Here is an 11,164-nt window from a genome sequence, read left to right as displayed (position 1 = left end):
AAGAGAAGAGAGGGAAACTCGTTCAGTTAACTTTACACAGAAAAAGCCAGTAGAAATGTCCTTCAGAGGACGACTTCTTACTTTTATACTTCATATATGAAAAGTGCCCTGAGATAACTTCTGTTATGATTTGGTGCTGTACAAATAAAAAAAATAAAATTGACTCTACTTGACTTGACTTAAAGTTGATGTGTATCATTCTGCAACTGTTTCCTCTGTGGTGGTGAAGATGGTGGTGCACTGGGAAGCCCATGGTCTGCATTTTATTTGTATACGGCACCACAAGACTTGAAAAATGCTCCACCCAGCTATAACTAACTCTTGATTTTAAAGTGTGAAAATGTAAAAAGCTTTTCTAGTGACTGAGAATACATGGTATTTGGGTTGTGGTGCTCAAAGTACCAAAAAAAAAATACATAAAAAAAATTAAAAAACAATGTCTCTTTCCAAAAATCATGACCTTCTGCAGTAGGATTTATCAGAGCTACTTTCTTTCTTTCTAATAGAAATTATTTAATTATAATTTAACTGTTTACTAATATGCAATATAATGATTTCAGATAGAAATTATGTTTTAATCACTTATTGTAATCACTTTATTTTTGTTGCTCAGGTGAAAGCTTCCAGTAAATCATTCATTTTTAAAAAATATTGACTTTGATGCACTTTGATTTGTTGACAGGATTCTGACTGATATCCAGTAAGTGACTCACTGACTGAGTATACAATAAAATCAATGTTTTCATAAATAAATAATGTTGTGAAATCTGAGTGGCTGTATTTAAGAGCAGGTATTCCTCCTCCTCCACACAGAAAGGCAACAGGCCGAGGAACGAGGAGAAGGTATCTCTCAACCTCTTTTTTCTGCTTTTTGCTCACATCATGCTGTCTTCTTTGTCCTATGTAGCACCACCTCACTCTGCTCATGTAAGCTTTTTTGTGATCATTTCTCTTCTGTATTTTTTCTTTTCTTTTTTTGTTGTTGTTGTTGAAGGCAATCAATCATCTTTAGCGTCTGTATGATCTCCAGCCCAAGGATGCTGACTGTGACTCTACTTGTCTGTGCCATGATGGCGATGGCTACAGCTGATGATGATCGTGAGTGTCAGCCTTGTTTTGTCAGCTTTTTGTTCAGTTGTAACCAACCAAAACTTGTTGGTCAATGCACCAATTTATGCTCTGTGTGTCAATTTCAGCTACTCTTCACATGAATGAAAAGTGCATGAAGATATTTGTTGCCATTATAAAATAAATCTCATTTTAACCTCTAAATATAGTAGATGCATGAGCAGAGCAAGGTGTTCATGAAAATAAGAGACAAATTGTGTCTTGTATTGATTCATTAAGTGACAGTGCAGTTTATTTTTCAATACATAAACATCACATTTTGCACAGGACAAGTGGCAACCCTCTCTGCCACCTCAGTTTTTACTGAGTGTTACTATTAAATCACATACAGTACTGTACAGTACTGAATTTAAATGTATTAAATGTAGATTTATTCATCATTAATGTCAAGATACTGTAAGTATGAATAGTACAGATACAAGTCTCTTTAGTCCCTTTGGACTGTAAATTAACAACATAAAACAGATACTCTTTAAAAAATGGACAAAAAAGTGAAAGAACAGTCCTATGAAGATTTTTTGATTTATTTTAGGTCTTAAAGGGTCAGTTCACACGGTGGAAGTAACTCATTACAATTAATGAAGTCACTGTAATTAAGTCATTGTATTTTTTTTTGGTGTATTTTTTCAAGTCTGTAATTTTACTAATACTTAAGTGTGCCTTACACTTAAGTATGAAAACCATGACATATGGATGAAAAAAAGCTGCAGCAGACACAGGTTTGGGGAAGTGACAGCGACCATTGAGCAGAAGAGAGCAGGAGTTGAGATTTGGACTGAAGACTTGGAGAAACAGGATCCCCTTTAGGCTGAATGTTTGCTATGTAAGAACTTTGTCAAAGCCACAGGGAGCCATTTGAGTAGGAGCCAAAGAGCTGCATGCAGCTGTGGAGCCACAAGTTTCTGACCCTCGCTTTAGACAAGTAAATGTATTAAAGAGTCAACCTTTCTAATACACAGACATGTTGTCCACTCTTCTCTGCTCATCCTCAGATGACGTGCATGTCAACCAAACCGAAGTGCATGTCAACCAAACCGAAGTGCATGTCAACCTTCCCGAAGAGCCTGTTCTGAATGCAGCATGTAAAGCAGGTTGGGTTGCATTTGGCAATCGCTGTTTCAAGTTTGTTCCAACACAAATGAGTTGGGCTAAGGCTCAGGTAATCAGGATGATATGAATTCAGATTTGTTCTGATATTGACTTGAATGTTTGGTTAACTGACATCTTTTTCTGTCTGTGCATTTTCACTATAGGAAAATTGTCTGGCCGAAGATGCAACCCTTGCATCAATCCACAGTCTTGATGAACATCAGTTCCTTCAGGGCCTGACAACTGACCTAAAGCTCCCAGCATGGGTTGGACTCTCGGCTTGTCAAGAGGTAATATTTCACTACACAAGGTTTTGTTTTGTTTTTTCAGTTCAAATCTTTATTGACACTATGTTTGCAACATTAACGTATGAGTTGTAACAACAAAATGACAAACCCATTAACAAAAACTAAGAAAACAAAAACTGCTTGAGAAGCGCCTTCATATTTTTACAGCCTTGAAGATAAATGTAAAGTCCAGTGTCGTCATTTTGAGTCTCGTATAGAGTCCATTTTTCCCATTTTCTCTCCAGTTGTGCTTGTTGCAGTCTCAGTTTGTGTGTCAATTTTCCCATTTAAAAGATTTCTTCCACAATTGTTAGGCACTGATTTATCGTTGGTGGTGTTAACCTTACCCCGGTTTCCAGTGATAACTTTCTTAATTGCTACTAGCAGTATTTTATTTAAATATCTGTCACTAGCAATAACATTTTCTTCAGAGAACTTACATACATAAATAAAGCACCAAGCAACTTTTAGGAACCTCATATCCTAGAATTTGCTGTAGCTCCTTACCTACTATTTTACAATATACAATTATTTTGTCACTACACAAGGTTTTTGATGGTGCTAGTGGAATGATAATGACTTTAATTAAATGTCATTTTATCATAAATGCAATATTTCTTTTGTCTTCTAGGAATTTAATTGGTTCTGGACTGACAGTACACTTACAGATTATAAAAGCTGGTGTTCAGCACAACCTGATGGCAAAATAGCCGAGTGCTGTGTACAGATTAATACTGGAGGTAAATCAACACATTGTTTCACGCATGTCTGAAGTCAGTCATGTGTCATTTTATACATGTCTCTGTTTATAGTATATTGTTTTTCATTGTGTGTGTGTGTGTGTGTGTGTGTGTGTGTGTGTGTGTGTGTGTGTATATATATATATATATATATATATATATATATATATATATATATGTATATATATATAGAATTTTAATAAGTTTTGTTTTTCTGCAGTTCATATGCAGCAAGTGATGTAAGTGTGGCCTCATTAGAGAGTTTGGGAACACTGTATTAGAAGGGATGGCATAAGATTGTCATTACAATGTCATAACCATATCATGACACCTCTCATGAACATGAAGGAGTCATTCGGTCAGTTATGCTATTTTCAATGCAAAGCTGACATTGTTTTAGATTTCTTGGCTTTACTTGAAGTACAGAAAATTACTGACAAAACATGACGGTGTAATAAAACTGACATCTGACATCAATGACATCTTTATAACAAGTCTATAATGTACCACTTTATTTCAGAAAGAAAGAAAAATATTCATGACACTCTTATAATGGTCTCTTGACGGCCAGTGTCAAAACCAACCACATATGACAGTTAGATCATGTCATGTCAAGCTGTCATAACAAAGACATCCCAGACATGGTCGAATGATGACATAATTAACCAAATGAGACTTAATGACAATAAACACTCATAAAGACTCCTTCATTTAATTTCACCCCTTCAAATAAAGTGTTCCAGAGAGTTTCAAGTTTTGCTTGATGTTACATTTACTGGCTGCTGTGTTTTTTCAGGTGCCAAATGCTGGGACGACGTACCTTGTCACACTGCAAACCCGTCAATCTGCGTCTCGAAATGATTCCTGAGCTGACAGGGAGGCGTGCGCCAAAACCATCAGTCACACCGACACTTCAGTGGTTCATCTGTGTTTGTGTCAGCAGCCTCATGCAGAACCTGAAAGCTAAATATCACATCTTTAATTCTTTGCTTTTATTTGTAACCGCCAAGGGATGAAATGAAATGACAACTGAGCTGGAGAGCCTCTTCATGTTTCTAACATGAGGAAATTGAGTGTTTATGGAAAACACCATCTTTGTCCAGTCTGTCATGTATTGTGTCAAATTAAAAGGCTGAAGCATTAAAACAAACAAGTCTACTGTTCATTTCCTGTTCCTTTAAGTGCACACTCTCAATTATGGCAACATCATCAAAGCCCCGAAAGGCAAGTGAGAAAGCAAAAATCTGATGATACATTTTTTTAAACAAAATGCATCTTATAAAATCCTGGCAAAACTTGTTTTCACCCGTTTCATAACAAACATTTCAAACTATTTTCTCACCGGCTTAAGTCATAAACAGATTAGAGAACAATTTAAACCCATTTTAAAAAAACTGGATCACTTTATTTTTTTCTCACTTGCCTCGAAGAGTCTCTGTGTATGTCTGTGTCATAAACATTTAAACAAATGACAACTCCCTTGATCATCTTAAACATGCAGGAGTGTTTGACTACTCGCAGAGAGATCTGTCAGGTAACCTACGCAACACAGATTTCAGTAAAGTCAAATATTGCTTGTGTACTTCACAGCATTACCAATATCACATTGTTTTCGCCTGCCCCATAACATAGAACCACCAAATTTATATTTTCAGAACACTTTGTCTCTTATTTTCTGTTCATATTCATATTGCACTCTTACACAATGAGTGTTTATATGTACACAAACTTGCATATCTCTCTCCTTCTCACACAGACATCCCATTGGGTAGAGTATAAAATCTATGCCCACAGTAGTATTGATCAAAATGTATAGTTTGAAAGTAAATATTTAAATATCTATTGTAGATGTGACACCAAAGTAACAGGCAGCAAAAGAACAGGGACAGTGTAGCCAAGAAGTTGCAAAGTATAATCTCAGGCAAATATGAAGGATGTGATGAAGAGAAAGTAAAGACATGAATTACTGACTGAACTCTTAAATGGATTTTACCACGTAAAAACGTAAGCTTAATTGTTCGTCATGATGAAACAGACAAAAGGGCAAAGTCTTTAAACCTGGGTCTTTATTATTATTACTGCTACAGTTGATTTAAATTTAATGTCAGCCAGTTAGCTTAGCAGAAAGGCTGGAAATACTGGGAACAGCTGGAGCCTCTGTTGAACTGTGACAAAATGAGCCAGTGAGACAAAGGTGCCAAAGAAAACCAGAGGACACATTTAATTGGAAAAGTATGTAGTTTATTGGTCATGACTGGACATGGTGAACATTTATTCGACATCTTGCTCTACCACAGTGGTCTTCTCACTGACGTAGATGCCGTCCAGGAACTTCCTGATGTCCTTTTTTCTGACCGTGGTGGCCTGTTGGATCAAGGCCGCTGAAAAGAAACCGAAGAGCAGAGTGTGAACGCAGAGACCTAATCACATAATAATGCTTGGTGGTTTAATGAAAACATCACAACATGCTAAATGACATCAGCACTTTTAAAGAAATTTTTTCTACTGAAAAGACTGAAATAACTCAAGATTTTACATGCATGCTGTAGTCAGTGAAGAAAAAAAAAACACAAAAGGCTGGGCAACAGGTTCAATATTTCTGAATTAAATTAAAACAATTGTCATGACATCTTTCACAAAACTGGTCCAATTTATACACACATTTCAATGATAAAATACCATTGATATTGGCAGTTCATTGCACTTAAATATCTTTCAATACACATGCCATGGTGTGAGACATAACATTCCTTTTAAAGATGCCTGAAAACAACAACTGCAAAAAGATTTTGATTAAGAGATCTAGTCATTTTCCAAGCAGAAACGTCAAGTATTTCCTTGTTCTAGCGTCTTAAATTTACAGTTTTGACATACTTCTTTATCATGCATGATAAAAATGTATTTTCTGAGTTTTGGATCACTGGTCAAATCAAAAGCTATTTAAATCCATCTGTGGGAAATTATAATTAGGTTATTATAGCTGACAATTATTCCTGGAAACAGTCAAATTACTTTGTGAAAAACATAAGCATATTGTTCTTAACCATACTGCCCAGCCATAACGCCAAATAACATTAAAATAAATGTTTGCATTGCACGAGACAAAATCGCAGAAGTCTCTGGAATAATCAAAAGACAAACATGTCTTTGGATTAGACCGTGTAAGGAACATGCAGAGAAGAAGAAAGAGGTCACATGGCAGCTCCGGCGGCATTGTCTAACCTCTACGAGTGCAGGTGTAACTTTTACTGATCCGGTTCCACTACTGTTCCCTTCTCAGACACGTAAATACCGTCCAAGAACTTTCTGATATCCTTATTTTTGACTGTGGTGGCCTGTTGGATCAGAGCAGCTGGAACAGAGAAAGGTTGGGATGATAAGAACACGTCACATCACACACAGGATTACAGTAATAACAGAGGAAGAGGAGGGTTGAAGGAAATATCAGACAGGAGGGGTGAGCTCTGAGGAGAACGTGTGGTCAGACAGCACTAATATAGTGACTTTTGTTCTGGCTCTGTACTTCACATTTGTAATATATGGTATAGTTACAGAAGAAAAGCCTTTTATAGATAGACCAAATTTAAGGGGCATCAATCAATACTTTAATTTTTTCAAATATTTTGTAGTGAGTCCGTTTACAGGGTACAACCCAAGAAAATTTCTCTCCTGGTGAACAGCACTGCCAAGCTTTTGCATGTTTTAGGGCCTTTTTCCTTCAAAATGTCCTTTAAAATGTTTGTTCTTGGTTTAGAAATATTGAACAGAGCCAAAAAGGTGTGTCACAGTCCTACCTAGAGAGACTACTGTATACCAGTGAACACAGAGGGAGATTGGGAAGGGGCTTTGTTCACATCTAAATCTACAGTTTTGAAAATGAAATGGCGCTGACTAAGTAAGAATAAAAACGTCAATGAGGTTCAGTAATGTTTTTTTCTCATGTAGAAAACAATGATGCTGGACAGTTTAGATAACTGAAGTCAGTGGGATGCGGTGCATTTCTGAGGCATAATATTGAAAACATTTGGACAGTTATCTTGGCTTTTTCCTGCTGAAATAATTACTTTTGTCTCTTCTCCAAATCACACTTTACTTTAAGTGCTCACAATACAGCACTTATGTAGCCTCTGACAGGTGGTTGCAAGTTGATTTTATGCAATTAACTAAGGAGCCAAAAGCTTGGGAATCTCCAACATCAGTCATCTTGGCAGTCCAATACCGTTTCCTGAAAAACAGTAATGGTGCTGAGTCGACTGAATGTCAACATGAATTTCAAATCAAACAAAACTGGCTGCAATTTTCTACATCACAACATTTAACATTCAGTCAACACCTAAGGCTGAACGAGGAGTATTTTTCTGTGTAACGGCAGACAGGTGTCTAACTCATGTTGCCGGTTCAGAGGAATATTTTGTTCTATATGAGGGATGAGGGGGCTGCTCATGAAAACAGGATCTGACTCGATTAACTAAAACACCAAAGGATGTAATACTCGCACAGACTGATGACATCAAAGGGCAGCAAAAATGTCTACAGGGAGGTACCAGCCCTCTGCCAATCATGTGTCACCAACAGACGTCTGTCTGTCTACCTTTTGACAGACTGAGAACATTTTACACCAAGCTTCAAGGCTTCACTGAACTGAAATTACAATCAGGGATCCTACTGATGATGACAACCTGCGTCACTAAACACTGCTGAGGAGGAGTTTCAAGCCAAGATGCAAGGTAGTGTTACGAATGCCTCCATGTTAACGTGGAGAAACATTAATGTGCCAAGTACAAAAGCTGTAGACCAAGGCGCACAACGTACCCGAGTTCGACACCAGCTCAACGTCGTTACCCTCCAGGACCAGCTCGTCCTTCTGGGCAGCTGAGACAGAACAGTTCACACCTGGACACAGGACAAAAAAAGGGGGAAAAAGTTCACTATTCACATAGGGATAGAATAACTGTCACATCAGGAGAAAAACTAAATGAGTTAACATTAAGGATGGGCATTTAACTTTTTGACAGTGAAGTGACAGAAAATTGTCCATCACTCAATACCAAATCAACCAAAAATAAGTGTATCTGAAATCTACCAGCCACTTTAATATTTTACCAGCATTTGGCTGGTGCCTGCATTTCGATTTAATAAATTACACATACAATCACTTTATTACACCAATAACTAATCTTGGTCCCTGTCTGTAGTTATCATACCAACAGCATGTCCCACAAAATCCATCCTCTTAAAAATATGCAGCAGACTCACCGCTCCTCATTCTGACACGGCGGATGTACTTCTCTCCCAGGAAGTTCCTGATCTCCACCATGGTTCCATTCTCCTGAATGACGACGTTGATGGGGAAATGGGCGTACACAGAACGCATTTTGTACCGGAAACCCTGCAGTCAGACAGAGGTGACAGAGGCAGTGAGCTGAACCGCACAGGCTAACAAGACACATTGTTCCACCAACAATAACCAGCTATACATACAGCCACACAAAAGAAATCATGACTACAAAATATACTAATCCCACCATTAAGGCTGGACACAGCTTGTTACAACAGTCTGACATTGGTACCCTTTGTAAATGAGTTGGAAGTGTAGCCTCACCAAAGTGACTCCCTTGATCATGTTCTGGACGTGGCTGCAGATGGTGCGGACTGTGGCCAGCTCCTTCCTGTTACCCCACCATTTGTCCACACGAAGCTGAGGAAGACAGCACAGGGGAACACTTAAACTGCAGAAAAACTGAATCCTGACTGTCGGTCAATGACCAGAAAATTAATCACCGTCAGCCACTGAGTTGTCATTTGTCGAGTAAAACCCCTAAAACTCGCTTGTTCAGGCTTTAATGTTTGTCCTTTAATGTTAATCCTGGAAATTGCAATGGGCATTTTGAACAAGTAACTGGCAAATTTTAGATCAAATTCTTCATGACAAAACAAACAACTGTCAGATGTAATAATATCATACTGTAAAACAGTCAATTGTCAGAGGGGATCAACTAACCAACTCCAGCATTCTGAAATGCTTTTTTTCCTGAAAAACCCTCAACATCAGCCTTCTTCGAGTTGAAAAACTTCAACGGACATCTCTCTTCAGCACACCTCAAAAAATCCAGACTTATTCAAGACATTTGCCCCACCACTACAACCTATCTAAACTGTATTTGTACTGCTGTATTTTGATAAAGCTAGTTACCTACTTATAAGATTATTCTCATTTCATGTAGTACAGAGTATAACCAAATTTAGGACAAACCGACCACATTAAGTATTTAGAGATTGAAAAATTGTTTCATATAAGGAACCTAAAGCTGAAATCTATTTACATGTATGTAGGGACAACAGTTTTCATTATACATTAATTGGGCGATTATCTCAATTGCCCAGTCTATTAAATATCAAACAAATGTAAAAAATACAACCACAATTTCCCAGAGCACCACATTAAGTCTTTCCATTGCTTTTTTGGTCCAAACAACGATTCAAAATCAGAAAAGCAGCAAATCCTGACACTCATGAAGCTTGGATTTGCAACTGTTTTACATTTTTGCTTGAAAATGAACTGCAACAGTTAATCCATTAAGACCATACTTTGCACCGAGTTCACTTTCAATCAACTAGTTGCTGCAGCTCTACTTGTACGCCTTACATGATAAACTCCACATAACTGTGAAACAACCATCACTGTTCTGTGCATCCGTTTGACTAAAGAAAATTTCATATCATTGTAATGTTTCAACCAAGTTGTCCAGCTGTATTTGAGCCCGTCTGCACACTTCCTACATAGTACAAAACAGCACAACTCCTTACCTTTTTCTGTTTCTTGCCCAACAGGCTGAGCTCCAGGTTGATGTGGTTGAACTCCCTGACGAGTTTGCCACGGGGCCCCTTGACAATCACTGTCCGCCCCTTCAACCTCACCTCGACTGTGACACCACACAGCAAGAAGAGAGGAGAAAAATTAAAGGGTGAGAGGCTACACGCCACATAACGTGGAGATTAAGAACAGGTTCTTTAGGATTATGACAATACGCAAAAAACGTAAGTTTCTTACCATTGTCGGGGATGTCGACGGTCTGACTGCTGAGAATGGTCTTCATTCTGTATAAAGAGACAGACAAAAAGTGTGTTTATTGATCTGGGGTTTGTGAGCATCCTTTCTGTGACAGTTACTTTAGATTAGTTTTTATCTTCTGGTAATAGACTGGATAGTCACCCAGCGCTGGACTAACCTGCCCTACATCAAACAGCGATAGGTCAATGTTAACATGTATCTGACCAAAGTTTGTGCACTGTTAATGTCCAGCATAAGCAGCTAAGTACAGCCATACTGCATTGCCTCAGCTAGCATTAGCGCTAATGCTAACGACTAATGCTACATTAAGCAAACAGCCTGTGTCGCCCATGTGTATCACTTAAGTTACACAATTATGGAAAATATTAGAATGTGTAATTTGAAGGTGAATCCTAACAAACACTGTCCTTCTAATAATAATATTGTTAAGCCCGCTGCGGCCTTTACATGGACAGAGCCGCAACATCAGGCCTCACACAGAGAGCGGATTCAGTGGTAAAACAACTAACTTATTTCCTAACAACTTTTACTTAGCGATTAAATACAGCTTATGAAGTCAAACACAATACTATCCGCATCTGACAACCCAGTATTAAGTCAAAAATATGTTTAATTGACACGGATGAAGTTAGATGAAACCCAAGGAGTAATTTTTCAGCTATCCTCACCTCGCCGGTAGCAGAGGAAAGGAGGAAGGAAGGACGTCACGACGCAGTTGTAGAGCACGTACGTGGCGTCATCAGGCATGACAAGCCAATCGATGATATTCATGATTATTTTGGTTGTATAAATATGTCAGTTGTAAAAGATAAGCAGCAATGATCAAAAAACATTTTAGCCGTAAAACT

The 11,164-nt window shown here is 38.0% G+C and overlaps 2 protein-coding genes across 3 annotated transcripts; one reads left to right on the top strand and one right to left on the bottom strand.

The window, feature by feature from the left end:
* The first annotated feature begins 828 nt into the window (after positions 1–828).
* On the top strand, positions 829–4,105 carry LOC146329987 (type-2 ice-structuring protein-like). The gene is made up of 5 exons (XM_084714463.1): positions 829–843; positions 995–1,195; positions 2,047–2,050; positions 3,136–3,244; positions 4,041–4,105. The coding sequence occupies exons 2-5, from the start codon at positions 1,020–1,022 to the stop codon at positions 4,103–4,105; spliced, it is 354 nt and encodes a 117-aa protein (XP_084570589.1). The 5' UTR covers positions 829–843; positions 995–1,019.
* Positions 4,106–5,463: 1,358 nt separating this feature from the next.
* rpl9 (ribosomal protein L9) lies at positions 5,464–10,456 on the bottom strand. Of its 2 annotated transcripts, XM_084715392.1 has the most exons (7): positions 10,296–10,455; positions 10,052–10,167; positions 8,847–8,942; positions 8,501–8,633; positions 8,057–8,137; positions 6,467–6,596; positions 5,464–5,625 (listed from the first exon to the last, which is right to left on the bottom strand). In XM_084715392.1, the coding sequence occupies exons 1-6, from the start codon at positions 10,339–10,341 to the stop codon at positions 6,490–6,492; spliced, it is 579 nt and encodes a 192-aa protein (XP_084571518.1). In that variant the 5' UTR covers positions 10,342–10,455; the 3' UTR covers positions 5,464–5,625; positions 6,467–6,489. The 2 variants fall into 2 exon arrangements, with proteins under 2 accessions (XP_084571518.1, XP_084571519.1); XM_084715393.1 differs by lacking the exon at positions 6,467–6,596 and having other exon boundaries at positions 10,296–10,456.
* Between the last annotated feature and the right edge of the window lie 708 nt (positions 10,457–11,164).

The sequence above is a fragment of the Lutjanus erythropterus genome, chromosome 3, assembly GCF_056507025.1.
Source record: "Lutjanus erythropterus isolate fLutEry1 chromosome 3, fLutEry1.hap2, whole genome shotgun sequence".
NCBI classification, from domain to species: domain Eukaryota; kingdom Metazoa; phylum Chordata; class Actinopteri; order Lutjaniformes; family Lutjanidae; genus Lutjanus; species Lutjanus erythropterus.
This window is presented reverse-complemented; position numbering and strand designations above follow the sequence as displayed.